This window comes from Takifugu rubripes, chromosome 17, assembly GCF_901000725.2.
Source record: "Takifugu rubripes chromosome 17, fTakRub1.2, whole genome shotgun sequence".
NCBI classification, from domain to species: Eukaryota; Metazoa; Chordata; class Actinopteri; order Tetraodontiformes; family Tetraodontidae; genus Takifugu; species Takifugu rubripes.
Window position 1 is genome coordinate 12076373 of NC_042301.1, and position 18730 is coordinate 12095102.

Here is an 18730-nt window from a genome sequence, read left to right on the forward strand (position 1 = left end):
AAGAACTCCATTTCCCGTCATCCCCGTGCAGCGGACGCGCAGTTACGTTGCAACGCAAGCTGAAGCCTGGCTGAAGCAGTCCAGCTAAGTGGCCATATTGGAACCTATGAAGTCTGGTTGCACTTTGATGGAACTGAGTGTCTGTCGCTTTGGGAGAGTTTTTAATCTCTATCACGGATATACACCCGCGTGGTCACGTCCGACTCTCTGTTAGGGGCTCTGCCAAGTCTGGACGGCAAGTTGTCTCCTTTCTTTCGAGGAAAAAATGAGTCCAACCGATGCTAAACGAGGGGCTAAACGCAGGAAGAACAAGCGGGGCGGTGGCAGTAGCTGCAGTGCTGTCTGCAATACTAGCGGTGCCAAGGCCGGTGTCGCCTCGGCCTTAGGCTGTGCTGGAACAGCAACATCTGCTTCAGTAGTCAACTTTTTAACACCTGGCAGCACAGGCAATGGGAATATAGGGTCCATCGGGGGCATAAACGGAGAGGTAAGTGAGCCACACAATGTAAACCAATAGATGTTTAGACTAGGGTGAGAAAACTAGTGCAAAGCTAGCACCATCAACGGCACCAACCTGCCCGGGCCCAACACTGATGTGTGGAAGACAGCTATGTAAACTTAACCACCTTATCCAGCCTAGCTCGTATTTAACTGGATCAAGTAGTGCCAGGGCCCATCACTGTGCCTTCCGGAGCACCATAGCACTTTACAAGTGTCTCGGTGCGTGTGTCGTTACACTGTCTTCGTTGTGTTGTCTTAATCTACCGTAAAGCATTAGCATGGCTACTTTCTGCCCTGCTCAAAAGCTGACTGCATTTGTTAGCTCAAGTTAAGAAACTCGCAACTAAATCGATAGGTTGAACAAATAGATGAATTTTAGAGCTCCCGTGTAGGTGCAGAATATGTTCTCCATTCAAGGTTATTTTGGAGCCACGCACTATAACCTGTTAGACTGATGGTAATAAGCAAAGAGATAAACATTAATGCTAGCTAATGCTAACAGTGAAGGGTTACAACTTCAGCCCTGTTGGGCCTCAGTGGTGAAGGAAGAGGATTTTCCCTTCATTATTGCTACAAGCATAACTATTATTAGTTTTAGCTGTGACCTAATAATGTTTGCCAAATAATAACTTGCAGAAGAAATTAAATTTACCTCTGTAGGTAAGATGCACTCCTTGTGTACTCCTTGTCTTCAAAACATCAACTTGTTTTGGCAACTTATATTTTCTATATAATTAAGGAGTTATGTGTTCACGAGGATTAGTAGTGGCCATCAAGTTTGCCATTCTGCATGGCACAGAAATGTGATTTATCGGCTTTTTCATTATTGAACCTTAGCTTCTTTTTTTTTTACACTAAGCCACCAACCAGATGGATAAATGATCATTTTGTGAATGACAATTGCCCTCTCTCCCTTCATTAAACTGTACAAGATAACAGCGGGTTAACAGAAGTTATGGTTCTAATTTGTCTGTGTAAAGTCAGGTTCAACAATGCGTTCTCTAAAGACACCTGTTTGTTATCAACATGTATGTAAACTGTTATAATCGGTTTATAACATTTGTTTAATTCTGACATTTTTAATGTAACCGGGACAATCGAAAAGGTTTGCAGGATTTTAAAGGCTCTAACTGAATTACCAGTGGATGTTTGTTATTCCACCTGCTGAGCCTCAGCAGTCCTCACATCATCATCCAATTTTCGTCCTTAAATTGTGCGCCACACGCTAACACAATGCAGATACTCAAACAAGAGTTTAGAGGGTGAACGCAAAAAAAATCAGGCTGGGCAGCAGGTGAAACCTTTAAGAAGCAGAGGCCACTCCCTAATCTGCTAACATCATGTTCATCAACCTCTGGTCGTCTTGATGTGAAGAAATACCTGCGCTAAGCCTGGCTTGAAGAGCCCACATGCATACTGTTTTTGCCCTTTGGTTGTTTTATTAATGCAAACCGTCGATTGTAAAAAAAAAAAAAAAATAAAAAAAAAAAAATAAAAAAAAGGCAGCTGTAACGAGTTACATTCAAAGTAGATATAATGTGCAAGAGGTGAGCCGTTAAGCCGTGAGGAGTGTTTCATGATCCTGTGTGTGTATCTCTCAGGTTAAGGTGAACAACACTGTACCACCACAGTTTACAGAAGGACCAGTGAATGCTGAATTCTCCGGGGTTCTTCAGGTAAATCTCTTGAAGAATTACAAAATGAGGTATCGCTGTACTCAATAAAGTTTGGGGTAGTAACAGCAATTAAGCTATATGACCACAGTTAATTTCAATTATGAATAGATACAACTGTAGAATTACACAATGTTGTTGCTGTAATGATTCTACTAAAAGTACTCCTACGCCACTTTGCTTTTAGGCCTTGTTGTCTTACAGATACTGAACTCATACAAATCTCTTTATAGAATTTGATGAAATAAAAAGAAGCAAAATCTATTCACGAGATATGAAATGAAATCTAGAATGAAGTTGTCTCTCCATCCTTCTCAATATAGAGTGTATGAATGAGCAGGTGCAGCTCGAGTGTGATGGATTACGTTTCCATAAGGCTCTATTTTGTGTTTGCACACTGCCTAAAGCCACGCCTCACATTATAGTCTCAAAATATTCCGTTTGCATGTGGGGTAGAGTTCTTAATATCAGCCATTATTGTACAAAGCATCATCTCTTGATGAGTATTTGAATTAAATAGCTATTTCTCTCTTAAAGACATTGATAGGGTGCATAAGCCATCGTGGGAATTAAATCTGCAAAAGACTGAATTGTGATTTGATTAAAGAGATTTATTGTCTAATTTCTCCCCCCCCACGTCACCGCAGACGCCGTTCACATTTGGCTTGAACCAGCGGGCTCCATACACAGCTGGCGATCGCTGCCTCTTATGCCGATGTGAGCGTAAAGACGGTGCTGTGCCTTCAGAGGCAGGGATGCCAGGCCAGAACGGTACGTCCCAGCCCAACAAGACACCCAGTGCCCTCCAACTGCCTCTGTGGGTTTGTTCTGACTGCAGACGTACAGTGGAGAAGGAGGACCGACACACTGCTCTGGAACAGTCACTGGGGGTGAGTCACCTGCTTATGTAGCAGATTGGATTTGCTGAATGAACGCTCGTTAGCTGTCTTGCAAGTTCTTGGTTTGGCACATCTGCCTGAACATTCAAAGATGCTTTTTAAAAATGCATATATTTCTGATTTTGGGGAGGCAAAATATGTTGACCGGGAGTCGATGATTTTTTATTTTTTTCCCCATTTTGCAACAGAACCAGGACTTTCTTTTGCACATGCCTATGGGTAATAGAAATATGGGCCAAGAGGCAGCCACAGAGGACAGACTGACCACTGCTGTGCCTACACTACCCATGCTCCCTGCCCCCGACCTCACCACGCCGATGCCTGCTGACACCGTGTGCAGCTGTGAAGCCTGCAACGAAAGGCGGTCAGTTCAGAGACCTCAGCAGCGAAGAGAATTCCGTTAGAAATGTAATATAAATTCTTTGTTTTTTTAAAGGTAATGCAAACTTTGTGAATCCATGTCCTAAATAACAGGGAGATCTCTGCTGAGTCAGAGAGCGAGTCACAGCAGTTACAGAACCACTGGTCAGAGGTTCGCTACCTGGTCCGCTGCATATACCGGCAGACGGGAACGCCATTAGCGGATGACCACGACCAGCCCCTAGAGAGAGACAAGGAGGGCATGAAAGAACTGGTCGATAGGTAAAACTACCAGGCTTTCTCCATCATTTAATTCTCATCTGTATAACTGTGGAAAACATCAATAGTAATAAACAACTCTGTTAACAAGGAAGAACTGCTGCTATGCCTCACTGGATATTGAAGATAAATAAAATTATCACATTGTTTTCATTTCCTTGTTGTTTCCTGTTTACATTTTTTAGTTGGTTTTGGTATATAAGTATAAATGTGTTTATGTTTTGTTCTGGTCTAGACTCTGTGAGAAGGACCCGTTCCAGCTGTACCAGCGCTTAGAGCAGCAGGCTCGTGAATACGTCTTGGAAATGAAGGTGCGTCTGTTGAAGCACCTCTCTACAGGTCCCAAGACTCCCGGATCGACGGGAGCTATGGGTGCAACGCAGGGCCCTCCTCAGGCCTACCAGTTCATCTCCCTGCTGCTGGAGGAATACAGCGCCCTCTGTCAAGCTGCACGCACCATCAGCAGCTTCCTGCTGACCCTGGTGAGGTTCACCTCCTCTCACTGTCCTGCCAGTGGCGTACTTGAATCTTCATAGTCCGCCTGTCTGATTTGTCAACTCAGGAGACTGAGCATCTCAAGAAATTCCGGGTGACTTGGGAGCTGCACAACAAGCACCTTTTTGAGAATCTGGTGTTCTCTGAACCAATCTTGCACAGCAATTTACCTACACTTGTTGCACAGCTGAAGTAAGTTCTAAACAAATACATACTGCATATAATAAGCAAAGTAAATCCAGTCTACTGGCACTGTCCGGGAGATTTTTAATACCCTGTTCTCTTCCCTTCTTTATAGACACGGCACGGTCTCCCACGATTCCTACAATGAAGATATGTACAGGAGCTTATTGGAAAGCTGCCAGCAGCTACAGCAGGAGATGTCTTCTGTGGCTGCTCAATGGCAAGAGTGTGAGAAGAGGATTGATGACTACGTGGATGAACAGGTATACACAGTCAAGTCGTACAGGAGCTCAGTTTATCCACCATCGATTAAAACGCACCACTGAGCAGCAAGTTGCTGTTTTTGCAGCTCCTCTTTAAGGTGGAGGGTCAGAGTCTTCCCAACCAAAGAGCAGAACCACACAAGTCCTTGATTAGCAAAAACGTGAGTGTTGTAATTAAGTCAAACAGATGTCAGTGTTTACACTCAAACTGCCATATTTCTGTAATTAATGGGATCCTGTGCTTTCTTCTTCTTCTTCCCAGACTTTGAAGTCAAAGCAGCGGATGTTGAAAGAGGACTGGGAATTTTTTAAGCAGAGAAAATTTATAGAAGAGCAGGTACTTTTATTAAACAAGGCATCATGGTGATAGATCTAAACACCAAGTTCTGCCCCTCAGAGAAGTTTATATGTTGTTCTTTCCCTAGTTACCCAACAATAAAAAAACCCCAACTGGAGATAACAACTTCACAAACACTATGAGAATGCTGTCATCCCGTCTGAGCATTCCAGACTGTCCAAACTGCAATTATCGAAGGAGGTTAGTTTCCGTCACTGTTACATTTTGAGCTGCAATTCTTGAAACTATTGATTATCAAACGATGAGGCCAGTGCGGACTCTACAGTTACTGTGGTGCAACTTCAGGTGCACATGCGATGACTGTAGCCTCTCCCACATCCTCACGTGTGGCATCATGGACTCCCCCATTACGGAGGATCTGCACATCAAGCTTCCCCTTCAAGGGGATCCTCCCCGAGACTACATGGCAGAGGTGCACCCTACCAGCCTTTCCTCTGGTAGTTCAGCATCTGGCTCCAACTCCAGCTCTCCCATCACTATTCAGCAGCATCCCAGGCTCATTCTGCCTGAGGGACATACCAACACTTTGTAAGCAGCCAGACATGTACACACAAAAGGAATATATTAACACAGTTCTATCAATTCCCCTCTAAATTAACTGCTTACTGGGGTGTTGTTCCAGTATTAGCGATGATGACGAAGTGCCTCCATTATCCAATAAGTTTGGGGATGTGTACCCCATGAGAGCTTATGAGGGTGACTGTGTTGTGAGCCCTGCTGTCAACGGCCTCCACAATGACATCAACAGGCAAGCTGAAAACGTGGCTGCGAAGGAGGGGGTGAGTCCTGTCCTGTCGTGTTATTTAAGTAGCCGAGTTTCCGCACGCTGTTTTTCATATCCAGTATCAGTGTGCCACTGGGAAATTGAGTCCGTCTCCGTCTTGTGCCTGTTTTAGTCTCCTCACATTACCAGCAGCAGCAGTTCCTCTGAGGGTGACGAGGAAGAAGCCGACGGGGAAGCTGGCAGGGGAACACGGGGGCAGCAGCAGGAGGTTTCTTCAGGAAAAAACAGCAGTCCTCCACCTTCCTACCACCACCAACAGGTATTGAAGCAATTTAAATATCCGTAACCTGCTTGGAACTACCATTGTACTTCTTTGACATCATTCAATACTGCAAAAAAAAAAAGTTGAAAAGTCTGTAACACTCAACTAATTCCTATGGGATTTTGATGGGTTGGTTTACTGTGCTTCCTGTAGCTGCACCCACTGGTTTGCATGCAGATTAATCAGTGTTAAAAATCTTGTTACCGCTCTCAGGTAGAACAGGTCCAGCATGCGTGCGAGTGCCATGTGTGTAACCAGGACCCCACCTGTACCAACCTGGGTTCCACCACATGCCTTCCTCCCAATCGGCTCCACAGCGCACCTCCTCCCACTGTTGGACACCAGTTCTTCACAGACAGCAATACTCCCTCTACGCACCCTGCCCTCCACCTGTACCCCCACATCCATGGCCACCTGCCCCTACACAACTTCTCCCGGCCCCTGCTACACCCTACACTTTACCCTCCTAGTCCTCCACTTACACATAGCAAGGTGAGAAAAGAATATGCAGTTAACCTCTTTGTTCCTGAAGCGTTTACTTTGTTGTAATTTCAGTTGGCTACCACAAGGTGTCGCATTGAACCCAATTATTATGTTAGAGGCGTTTATCTCAGCTTTGGCGATTTCTGAGTTTTCACATGGTTTCATTTCTTTTCCACCACTTAGCCTTTGCCCCCAAACCCTACGTCTAACCACTCTGCGGCCAAGCAGCCAGCCTTCAGCCCATCACTGCCAGAGCATGTTTACCAGAACTGCTTTGGCGGCACAGCGGGAACAGGTGACTGGAACAGCTCGCTGCAGTGCCTCTCCCTCAAGTTTGAGAACTTGTGGGATGCTGCTGTAATGAAGAGCTCGATTCCTTCTGTACTGCTGCCTGAATCCCTACCTGGTGAGACATCACACTTTTAAAAAAAAACCTTTAAAGTCAGAAACTTTTTAAATCATGACTTTCATCATTTTTTAACAGGGGATATGCTGGGACCACCCCTCATGGACATGCCACTCCCTCCTACATCATCAGTCGGTCACCAAGGAGAACACCCCTCGCTGCCCACCTCCATGCCTCCTCCTTTCCCCACATCCTCGTCACTGTCCTCGTCCTCTTCGTCATCTTCTTCATCATCATGCTCCTCTTCAGAAGGCAAAGAGCAGAAGAAGAGCGGAGCCAAGAAGAAGTGTCTCTACAATTTCCAGGATGCCTTCATGGAGACCAACCGAGTGGTGATGGCCACCTCTGCTTCCACATCCTCCGTGTCCTGCACCGCCACCACTGTCCAATCAAGTAATGTCCCTCTCATTCACCTGAGATCACAAGACTTGCTATCATTTTCATTTTGTTGTACTCATGCAGTGTATCTTGTGTTTGGGTACTCCAGATGATGTATTTCACAATCTAGGTAAGAAGGACCATAGGCAACCATCTCCAGGCGCTCCTAGGAACAGCCATGCAGGAATGACCTCCCTTCCTCCACTCTCTGGCACCACACTGCCCCCAGCCCCCACCACGCACCTTCCAACAATGGGATCCCAGCCCTTTCCAAAAATGGCTGCTCCTGCCCCAGACTTTATCGAGGCCCATCAGGGTTTGTGCCTCCCACCTGCTGAGCCTCCGTCCTCGTCAGTGGATGGTCCCGTCAGTGCCCCACCCAGCGTCTGCAGGTAGGGCCGTGCTTTATAATGGAAGCTCACAACCCTGGGCGTATATGGACTCCTGACTTGTCCTCTCATTCTCTACAGCGATCCTGACTGTGAAGGCCACCGCTGTGAAACGAACGGGGCATATGACCAACCATATGACGGAGAGGAGAGTCAGGATGAGGACAGCTGCTCGGAGCACAGCTCCTCTACCTCCACATCTACAAATCAGAAAGAAGGAAAGTACTGTGACTGCTGCTACTGCGAGTTCTTTGGTCATGGTGGGGTAAGATGACGTTACTTCCTACTAGCATGCTAACCTCAAAATGATATATTTTGTGCCGCTTGTGTTTAAGCATTTCTACAAATTTCAATTACCTGTTCACCATTTACAATAATAATTCTGTTTATTTGTAGCCCCCAGCTGCTCCTACTAGTCGGAACTACGCAGAGATGCGGGAAAAACTCCGTCTGCGGTTGACAAAGCGCAAGGAGGAACAGCCTAAACGGGAGGAACACCAATCGATATTAGAGCGCGATGGCGGTGTGGAGGACCACAGGCGGGTGGAGGACCTGTTGCAGTTCATCAACAGTGCTGACAATAAACCCTCCTCCAGTTCTAAGGCTGCTAAAAGGGCCCGACATAAACAAAAGAAGGCAACTCCTCCTGCTAATTGATGACAAATCTTACCAATATGTATTTGCTCAACGGACAGGTGTTTTTTTTAATCTGACACTACTGAATGTGTTTGTGTCTCTGCAGCTAGAGGAGAAGGCGCGACTGGAGGCAGAGGCCCGTGAAAGGGAGGAACAGCAATTGTTAGAAGAGCAGCAACGGCGACAGCGGCAAGAAGAGGAAGAAGCGGCGCTACAGAAGGAACTCCTTCGGCTACAGGAGCTGCAGCACCCTCGTGCTGCAAAGAAGAAAAAGAAAGAGAAAGCGAAGGAAAACACAGCCCCACCTCAGAACAACCCACAGCCCCTCAGACAAACAGCGCAGAACGTCCTAGATAATTTACAAAATGGAAAATCACGGCAGCTTCAAACACTTATGCGGCTCCCCGACCAAAAAGAACCCAGAATCGAGCCTGTTCTCCAGCCCACCACGTTGCATAGCAGTGAAAAGGGGTTTTCTTCTCAGACCAATTCATCAGTCGCCCTGCACAGCAACACCTCCTCATCCCAGCTGGAGGCTAAAGTGAAGGCTAAACAGTCTTCTAAAGTGGCCTCTTGTGAGGCTGCTGTAAAGAAAGCTCCAGAAATACCCAAGAGCTCAGATGTGATAGTAAAGCTTGCTAATGGAACCGCCACAGCAATGGACACCAAAGCACCTCGGATCAGGCCGGCCGAGGCCCCAGCTCCTGTTCCATCCCCTGATTCCCGGAAAGATGACAGGAATAACATAAGGAGCACCAGTGGAAAGCGAGAGCAGCAGCAGCAACAACAACAACCACTGACTCAAACCAAGGAAGAAAGGAGAAGCCCACCTGTGTCCAACCCCTCCCCGTCTCCCCCTCCAGGCTCCCAGTGTGAACAGCCTCAGCAGAATGGTAAAATTCCCAGTCCAGAATCCCCACAGCCCAAAGGCAAAAACAAAAAGAACAAGAAGAAAAAAGGGGACAAGATCAACAGCTCAATAGGTAAGTGTTTTAGACTCGCATATATCTTTTGGTCTCCATACAATACTTTTGAGTCTAAAACTGATTATTTTAGGCTGAAGATTTGCTTAGAAAATTAGGATAAATCATCATACACGTATGCTGTTTTGTTTTAGATGATGTGTTCCTGCCCAAAGACATCGACCTGGACAGCACTGAAATGGACGAAACGGAGAGGGAGGTGGAATATTTCAAGAGGTAAGTTTATGTGCAGACATGTCGTGTTCCACATCTTGATTTTGGTGAATTGGTCACAGTGGGCGTGACACCACGGTGCTGGTGGTAGTTGTGTAAGGATATGCAGGCCTCCTCTAGCCTAAAAACACCTAAATATTTGTGTCCTGTTCTGCAGGTTTTGCCTGGATTCTGCACGACAGACCCGTCAACGTCTTTCAATCAACTGGTCCAACTTTAGCCTGAAGAAGGCAACGTTTGCCGCACACTGAGGGTTGTTGGCCAGGGACTGTCAGTACGAGTACGTTCACAGCTACACCCACCCACCCACCACCACGCCCTCAGCTGCTGTCCACCCAGAACTGCTCTCCCCGCTGCGCTCGGATCACACCCACGCTGCCTTGCTTCGTTCTTGTCACTGTGTTGTTCAACACGGACCCATTCGGACCGATCCACCCGCTGAACTAAACGAAACGTCATGAAAAGAATCACAAAAATGCTACTTCACATCGCGTGCTTGTGTGCTTGTAGTCTGAGTTGGGCATTTCTCCTTGACTGAAAAAGCCATGGTCTGAAATTATTTTCTTATCGGCTTACTTGTAGTATAAAAGAATGCTTATGTCTGGATGGTTTCCTTCAAAAAACGAAAAAAAAGACACATGGAAACGACATCAAATGAGAAAATGTAATGAATTAAAAGCTGTATTTGAGATATTGTGGCTTACTATTCCATGGTTCCTGTCCTGAGCACAGCGTCTCCTCCACATGATTGACAAGGGAATGGGCTTGGTCAGCTGGTCTCCCCTCCCTGCCCCTGCCCCTACCACCACCTTCTCTACTCTTTCACAGAAAAAGAGGGAAGCTTAATACTTGACAATGTTTTTTTTTTTTTTGGTTGCAATAGTTCTGTTTAACAAAACGAGTAAAAGTGTTCCATTTACTTTTTGTTTTTCTTTCTTTTTGACCTGTAGCCAGCTTGTACCAGAACCCTTTCAGAATGAAATTGAGAGACTCGTACTCAATCAATCATTGTTATAGAGTGTATATTGTATTAACACTAAAGCCGGACTGGCTACTTTTAACATATTGTTAAGTAATATTAAATCTTGTCTTTCTTTTTTGAAAGATGGAATACAGTAGTACGGCAGGATTATGTGTCTTGTGTCAAAACTTATTTTCTTACCTGCAGATTTTAGCCATGATTAAGCAATTTTCAAACATTTTTGCCCTTTTTGAACCCCGGTCCAATGGGGCTGTGATGGAAACCACATGTGACTGAGGTGCAGACGATCGGCCCAGGTTTCCTTCTGTGACCTTTTCACCTTTTAGGCTGAGCTCCCAGGGCAGCATTTGATGGCTGGTTTTATTTAAACTGGAACATATGCTGTAAAAAATGTGGCAAATGTAACACAGAAAGGTGAGTTTAGCAACGGCAGGAGTACGGGATCCTTCCATCGGTGAAGAAAAGACCCCTCGAGAGTGAAGCGTGGTGGCGGACGAAGCGTCACCTGCAGTGAACGGCGTCTTCGAGAATGTAAATACAGATGAAGTCAAAGAAAAACCACTTTCACAATGACTGGAACGACACGTGTGTGTGTGTGTGCACAGACGGGGAGGACGGGTGCAACAAGCTGCTCGAGGGGTCCTGGAGTGTGTGGATCTGTTCTCTGCACCTCGGTCACATCTCGGTTGGGACGTGTTTCTTTTGGGAAATCTGATGAGCGGTATTCATTGAAAGGCCACTGATCCTGAGCCACATCAGGCTGAAGTTTCACTCATCTCTGAAAACGCAAAGAAAGTCGCAGCTTTGGGGCATCTCGGTCATTTACATGCCACCTCATTTCAAACGTGCTCGACAAAGCAGGGAAAGTCAACCTTCAGCCCTTATGAAATCGAGTACATTCCCTGAAGGTAGTCGGTAAAATGAGGTCACACTTCGGCTTTACTGAGATGACTTCACACAGGTCTTTAAGTGCACCGGTCTGACAGCAGTGGATTAAGGAGTAATCTCGGATTTCAGTATGATTTTTTAAAATGACGTGTAGAAACTGATGACCAGGATGCAGAATCTTAATTATCCTCTCCAGGAAAAAAAACCCTTAGAATTTACATTTACATCATGCTTTTCAATAATTTCCCTTGACTCTTCTACTTCTGTTTGGAGTTAAATGTAGTTCACAAATCACTTGGGATTATGATTCTTTAGAGCCAATTCAATTTCATTACCTTAAATTAAAAGAAAGGAAAACACTATTCAACAATACATTTAGTAAATAGATACAATATTTTTTATTTCAATCTTTGCATGGCTGTTGTTTTCAGTTTTGGGTCCTTTTTAAAACAAGGTTGCCCTGAACTGTCAACTGTCTGGAAGCCAAGAGGAAGTGAGTTAAAACTGCTTTCTACTTCCTCTTAACTGTCCCTTTTAGTGGATGTTTTAAGGATTTTCACTGGTAAAAGTTACCGGGATTTACAAATTTAAATGTTTCAAAGAGGAGGCGAAAAAATCCGAGCAGACGTGACTCAATTTAATTTCGGGTATGAATTAGTGTGTCACCCACTGGTGAAGGAGGCGTAAACTTACACGTTTTGCAGAATGCTAAGTTAGCCACAGTTAGCATATTACTAATAATAATGAGGGGGGAAAGGCCACAAAATGGAAGAAGTCGCTTGAATCAGATGTTCTTGTCACTTGACAACAAATTACAGGTTCGTCGACTTCCTGGACCTCTTCAAGACCTGCTTCTGAGGAGGGAATGCCCCTTTCTTGACTTCCTGGCTCCAATACTGTTGGCTGAAACTTTGGGACTTCCTCATCTAAATACCTTAAAACAAGAATCCACAGGAACCACCTACCTACAAATACAATTAAGAAAGTCTGGTCGAGGCAACAGTCCTACATTTCCAAATAGCTTTGTTTGCTTTTTTTTGGGAATTCCCTTAAGATGGCGGGAAATTCCCATTCTTTTAGGACAAAAGATTAAAGGCTATGTGTATCCATTCTGTTTGGATGAAGTCTTCTGTCTTGGTTAGAGAGTGTGTGTCGTTACACCACCACTTCCTGATGCCTCGAAATGCTTTATTTTTTGAATTTTTTTTTAGAAAAGGTTACTCTTCTACCACCACAACCACCTGACAGTTCTTTTCTTAGAAAAGTTCCCAGTCACTCAGGTGGGGATTTGTGACCCACTCGTTCCTCTCTCCGATCTGTGGGCAGAACTCTATGTATATCTGTGTGTGTGTGTGTGTGTGTCCAAGTTCAGACCCTGCTGCCTCTGCGAGGGTGTGTTGACAGGGGGGTTATCCCCTGGAGGCTGTGTGTTTTTTCTGCAGCACCGTGTTGGCCTTTCAAGTCAAAACTGGAAGCAATGGTTGGGGAATCGGCCAAACGCCCCCCTCCCCAGTCACCCCCTACTCTGCTGATGAGTAAGGCAGCATGTGATGCTGAATGGGGCATTCACATTCTTGGATGCTTGAGTCACACCCGCTCGCTGATGAGAATTACGTTGTCATTTGAGGAGATTTTTTTTTAAAATTTCAAATGGCCTCGTCGCAGTCGCTTATGATGTTTTTTCACCGTAGTGCTGGCACTTATCGAGAAGAGAAGGTGGGCAGAAACAAGGAGTTTTAAAGATTATTTTAATCAACACTTGGCTTGACTGATAACACATAAATATACAAGTAGTAGATAAATAAACTAATAGTGAGGCGCTAGACTGAACCCTTTGTAAGTGTCTTATAAACGGTCATGTCATTTTATTTTACATTTAAGGACGGAACAGTTTGGTGACACACTGCCCTGTTTTGTGGTTATCGTCTCAGCGTCGGGCCTGTGTGATGCTCTGTGCAAACAGGAAGTAAAAGGCGCGAGGAGCCACAGCACTGACATGAAGCATGCCCCAGTTTCTGCTTTATAAAATACGAGTCTTCTAAGGTGAAACAACAGGTTTTAACTGAAGAAATTGTTTTAAAAGAGCCACAAATACACACACAGAACAGCCTGGTGTCTTTCTTTTGGGTCTACTTCCTTCTAAAGAGCAGGGGATGTCCAACTTCCTGTAACAAACGCATGACATGTGATTCACCTCGGTGGTGTCGAAGTGACAACAACCCTCCTCCCTTGCTCGGTGCTGAAGTCACCCCCCTGACCCACAGGCCAATTGTTGGGCCCGTTGGATGTAACCGGAGCTCCTCACCGCTGCCGTGTTTACTTCAGCCCTGCAACAGCTGAGCACACACGCCTGTGACCATGGCGGCGTGCCCATTCACGGAGGAGTTTCCGCAGAACATGCAAGCTGGCACGCGTGAACCCAACGGACACGCACAGACATTTTCAGTAGCATCGACACGCTTGTGGTCCAGCGATCCTGGAAAACACAAACCTCACCAGGGAGATACTTTGACTGTTTTTATTACAAAAATAATGTACTTAATGTGCCAGCTCAGGAAAAAAAAGGCACTAGGTGTAAAAATAGGCATACTGTCAGTTAGGGACGCAGTCTTTGAATACAATTTCCCAAAGCAACTGTTTTATATTTAACAGCTTTTAAATCCCGGAAGCATTCTCTGGAATTCAACATGGCTTTCATAGAAAAATTGCACTAGAAAAAAAAGTTCTACCATTTCCAGTCGACGCATAAATACAATTTTAGTTTCAAACCATTAATATATAAGTTACAGAGACATAACAGTTACAAGTAAACAAATAGCACCATGTGATTAAAAGAGTCATATAGATCCAAAATAAGCTTATGCATGAATCTCTTAATCGTATGAGTCCTGAATCATTTGGGGCTAAATAACTATAAAGTGCAACTTGAGGTATTTGACATTTGATGTACTGCAGAGGAAACGTCTCCCCCACCAGCATAACCGGCTGGCAGGAAGAACGCGCTGGAGGCCCAATTTCTGTTTTTAAAAAGCCTCACAAACTACTTTTCAGCTGCAACAGGGGAACTCGGTGTTGCACAGCTTCGCACCGTTGTGTCCAAACACCTTCATGTCTGAGCAGGAAACTCCGCTGGACGGACGTTGTTTGCTGTGTAGTGCTGCTTTGGCCTTATTGTCCGCGAGTCTTTCTGGTTCATAGTTTGGCGCACTCCTCGCAGTGGTTCAGGTACTCCGTGGTCTCTCTGTCGCTGAACGTGGCCAGACACCGGGGGCACTGCAGATCTGACAGCCCGTGGCCTCCGTGCCAGGTCAGGTTCTCCTCCGCCGTCGCCGCTGCCACCACCACCGACGCCGCGGGCTTTTGCTGAACTTCAGCAGTGCTCCTCAAAACGGGCTCCGAGGAATCTTTGTGTCGCCTGGAGGTGATCCTGTGTCCGATGTGGACCCGACAGACGGGAATCAGTTCTCTGGGCTCTCTCCCCGCTCCCTGTTGACATCAGAGTCGGGCTGTTAGGGTTGGACGGGCTTGTGCCAATGGACCCACTGAGCTCAGCCACTATTGGTGGACTCACCTGCTTGTGCAGCTGCCGTCTTAACTGACCAACCTGCTCTTTCAGGTCCGCTATCTCGCCGTGCGCTCGCTCTCTGTCGGCGCGCTCGGACCTAAAGTCTTCTTCATAGATAAACACCTGAGGGAGGAAGAACCAGAACCTGTTAGGCATTCTCTAACGGCACCATCCCAGATGGAGGCGGATCACCTTGCAGCTACTGACCTGCTGCTCCAGCGTCTGCATCCGCTCCTGGCTTTGCCTCCTTGTGCTCTCCAGTTCTCTCTCCAGCCTCTCGCACTCGCTCATCTTCTCTTTCATTAAATTGTTGAGCCTGGAAATCTCGTGATGCAGCATCCCGGTGCTCACAGAACCCAGGCTGGGCGTCTCCTTTGGCCTGTGGCATAAACTTCGGATGTAGTCCTGCCTGCTGGAGTCGTACTTCTGCCATTGTGAATTCAGATTCTGCACCTAAAAAGACATTAATGATTAACATTGTGTGCCAATACAACCTGATGGTGAGGTTTAATCTTTAATATTCCCTTTTTACTATTAGAAAGCTTATTTCCTGTTCTTCAGGTCTTATTTGCCACTTATTTACATGTCTTGTTCCACAGTAGACTTACATAGGCCACACGCTGCTTCAGCTGCTCATTCTCCTCCTGCAGTTCGCGCATTTTGATGTTAACTCCATCAAATTCAGATGCCTGAACATATGACGGAAGAGTAAGAAGAAAGTCCACGGAAAGCCCAGAGCTAACAGTCACACATCCGAGCGTCACACATACCGCCTTAGCGCTTGGTTGCTGCGCCACAACCGTCGTCGTGCCTCCACCATCGTTCCCTGTCTCCAGTCTGATGAGCAGATTCTGGCACATCTGCACCATCGAGCTGAGCTGGACCCGCAGCTGGTCAGCCTCCTCTGCCAGGGAGGAGCAGAGTACAGCCCTGGTGGCCTCGCAGCGCTCCTTCTCCACCAAGGCAGAGTGAAGCCTGTGGATCTCCTGGTCCTTCTCGTGGCCCGGCTGAGACTTGACACGTTCGAGCTCCAGTTCCTTCTCCCTGATCTGCTCCTTTAACCGCTCGATTTCCTGGAAGGATGGCCGAGGGATAAACTGCATAAGGGCCTCATTGTTTGCAATCGAATGGAAGCTCATTTCCACCAGTTAAATTAATAAATACAGCTTTGATGAGGCAAACTGTCACTTTTCGTGGCAACGCTTTTCACCTCACATTTCTTTTAACAGTTTATTCAAATTTTACCTTTCAGCTCATGAGCTCTATCGCATTCAGATTTAAAATATATTCTCACATTGGCTATAGACACAAGTGCAGTGATTCTTTTGAACATTTTGCGCATCCGTCTGGTGGTGGTGGTGGTGGGTGGGGGGGTCATAGTTGTATATTTTGTACAGCAGACTTTCACAATCATCTCGACTTTACAGAAAGCAAACCTGCTCTTGCTGTGTGTATGTGCGCTCTTCTAAAGACAGATATTTACCTCTGCCTGTCGAGATGATTTCTGCTCCATGTCTTTAAGCTTCTGCTGCGGATTCCATACTTCTTTGCACAGACTCTCCAACAAACACTTGGACGGTCCGATGACCACAGGTTCGTTCTTCCCCGCCGTCAGGTAGATGCTCTCGTACCGTCCCAACCGGACTTTTAATTCTGAAATGATGTTGTCCTTCACTTGAATCTGCTTGTTCAGAAGCTCGATTTCCTGCTGCGTATCGTGATACAGAGAATTCAGCGTGCTGTAACTCCGCAGTTTGTCCCTCGGCGCGTCGTGCTCGTCATTTATATTCTCCTTATCCATTGCTAGGTGTTTTTTTTCCTTTTAGAACCGGTCAGGCATTTGACTCCTGCAGGCTCCAGGTCGTGAGTCTTGAGGACTGAGCAGAGGTGCTCTGGTGCACCAGATTCGAGAATAATATCCCGGAACAGTCTGAGGGGATTTCCTACAGGGAACTTCCCGCGGAGTTTTTTTTAGAGGGACAAACCGCGTCAGAACCGAGCACGGACAGTTCTGCAGCTTAGTCCGTATTTGGGAGGTAGTAAGCGTTATGGTAAACTGTTGGAAAAAATACTAGAGAAAATAGAAGCATAAACAGACTTTAGCCGCTTTTTAAATAAGCGAAAGGCTATTGGCGGCGTTGCCTTCACTACCGTCGTAAAGCCAGTGTAAAAGCGCGAGGCGTAATTTCAACTCGGTATAGTTGGCCAAAGTAGTCACGAATCCTTCTCTATATACGCAGATTCTGGGGATTGTAATTCACAGAGAACGGAAAACGATGTATTAAGATCCAAAGCGTGAATTCCCCGCTATTAAAAAGCCACCTATCCTGTCCGTCAGACGTAATATTTGTGCATTTGGAGTTGAAATCCCCCGCGTACGTGAATCATCCGGTCCCGTGAAGGCACCATAAAGCCAACTTCATTATGATGTACGGTAATTGAATTGTCCTGATAAGAGATCTGGGCCGCACCGACGATGCGGGATTGTTCAACCGTTCAACACTGACGCAGCATTACGGACAATATGGTTTTTAACTGCCCCATGGGACATTTCTGCTTTCTGAAATTTTGGAAGCAGAACTCTGACAGCATCTGTTACTGTAGCATAGTAATACTTTTTGGCATAAACTCCCTTATGACCTCATGATAGCAGGAATATTCCCACAACTGTGAGGTTGAATAACTGTAATCTAGTTTCTGATACATTGTCTCTCTCATGGACATGTAAAAATTAAATGTATTACATAGTGATTGACACACATGTTGAACTGAAACAAAGAGTTAATTCAGCTTTTATCAGTATTAGATGATTGTCATTTGGTGTATAAACCATCCCTCACAGACGAGGAGCAAGTAGGTAATTTTAAACCTCTCTAATAATGATGAAGATGAGGAGGAGGCTTCATCTTCAGTGGAGGACAGCGGGACCCCCCAAGTTCTTCTATATCAACCACAATGGAACCTCATGAGGTGAGCAGAGGCGGATGAAATACCAACATGTGACAGCCATGCGACAGTTGTCATGGGGACTCGCTATAAAAGCACCCAGCAAATGGTGTGGTTAGGATGTAGAGGTCAGGTCACCCAAGCGGTTGTGTAAACGTGGAAATAGAAAGAAAAAGGGACATTATCACCGTCGTTTGGTAAATCATAAAAGTAAGAGGATGTCTTTCTTTAGCCTTAACTAAAATACGTAAAACACGTGACTGAATAAAAATGTGATGCAATTTCTTTACGGCGTAGATATAAATAGCTCCCACTAGAGGGCGGTGTTTACCAATTTTACATTATTTTGCAAATACAGTACTGTATATCAAAAAAATGTTGGTGACCTTTAATAGTTGAAATCCTGATAGAAGAACAAGACAGCATTTATTATTTACACAGTAACGCTTCAAAAATATTTTACATTGCACTCACAAACATGGAAAAACACGACAAAACTTCTATAATAATAATAATATGAAGAAGATGCAAACCGAAAATTAACATAAATGTTTAGATGAAATAAGAACTTATGAAGTACAAACATATTATATGCATTACTGTGCTAGAAAATGATGCCGTGATTCAGGTACAAAAGCCCACTGAACCGAGAGAGAATATACGTCGCCATCTCTCACTGTTTGAGAAAATAGTACAAGATTTCGTCTTTGGATGCATTAACCTATCTAGGAAGTTTGCTATAGTTTCGTTTGTAAATGGTTCACAATGAATCTGTATTGAAGCAATTTATTCGTTTTTATTTTA

General features: G+C 45.3%; 2 protein-coding genes across 3 annotated transcripts; one reads left to right on the plus strand and one right to left on the minus strand.

Annotated features, from left to right (window-relative positions):
- The first annotated feature begins 70 nt into the window (after nucleotides 1-70).
- On the plus strand, nucleotides 71-10669 carry fam193a (family with sequence similarity 193 member A). Of its 2 annotated transcripts, XM_011612768.2 has the most exons (23): nucleotides 71-487; nucleotides 2103-2177; nucleotides 2822-3064; nucleotides 3262-3437; nucleotides 3548-3715; nucleotides 3948-4194; nucleotides 4275-4399; nucleotides 4506-4653; nucleotides 4740-4814; nucleotides 4916-4990; nucleotides 5079-5191; nucleotides 5297-5539; nucleotides 5634-5790; nucleotides 5908-6054; nucleotides 6271-6549; nucleotides 6724-6946; nucleotides 7025-7339; nucleotides 7434-7716; nucleotides 7795-7978; nucleotides 8110-8349; nucleotides 8456-9332; nucleotides 9467-9548; nucleotides 9703-10669. In XM_011612768.2, exons 1-23 carry the CDS (start codon nucleotides 266-268, stop codon nucleotides 9794-9796), a joined length of 4791 nt encoding a protein of 1596 aa, XP_011611070.2. In that variant the 5' UTR covers nucleotides 71-265; the 3' UTR covers nucleotides 9797-10669. The 2 variants fall into 2 exon arrangements, with proteins under 2 accessions (XP_011611070.2, XP_029706794.1); XM_029850934.1 differs by lacking the exons at nucleotides 71-487; nucleotides 2103-2177; nucleotides 2822-3064 and having other exon boundaries at nucleotides 3299-3437; nucleotides 3510-3715.
- Nucleotides 10670-13919: 3250 nt separating this feature from the next.
- Nucleotides 13920-16909, minus strand: tnip2 (TNFAIP3 interacting protein 2). The gene is made up of 6 exons (XM_003972312.3): nucleotides 16464-16909; nucleotides 15751-16053; nucleotides 15589-15669; nucleotides 15188-15433; nucleotides 14987-15103; nucleotides 13920-14901 (listed from the first exon to the last, which is right to left on the minus strand). The coding sequence occupies exons 1-6, from the start codon at nucleotides 16779-16781 to the stop codon at nucleotides 14608-14610; spliced, it is 1359 nt and encodes a 452-aa protein (XP_003972361.1). The 5' UTR covers nucleotides 16782-16909; the 3' UTR covers nucleotides 13920-14607.
- Nucleotides 16910-18730: the final 1821 nt, after the last annotated feature.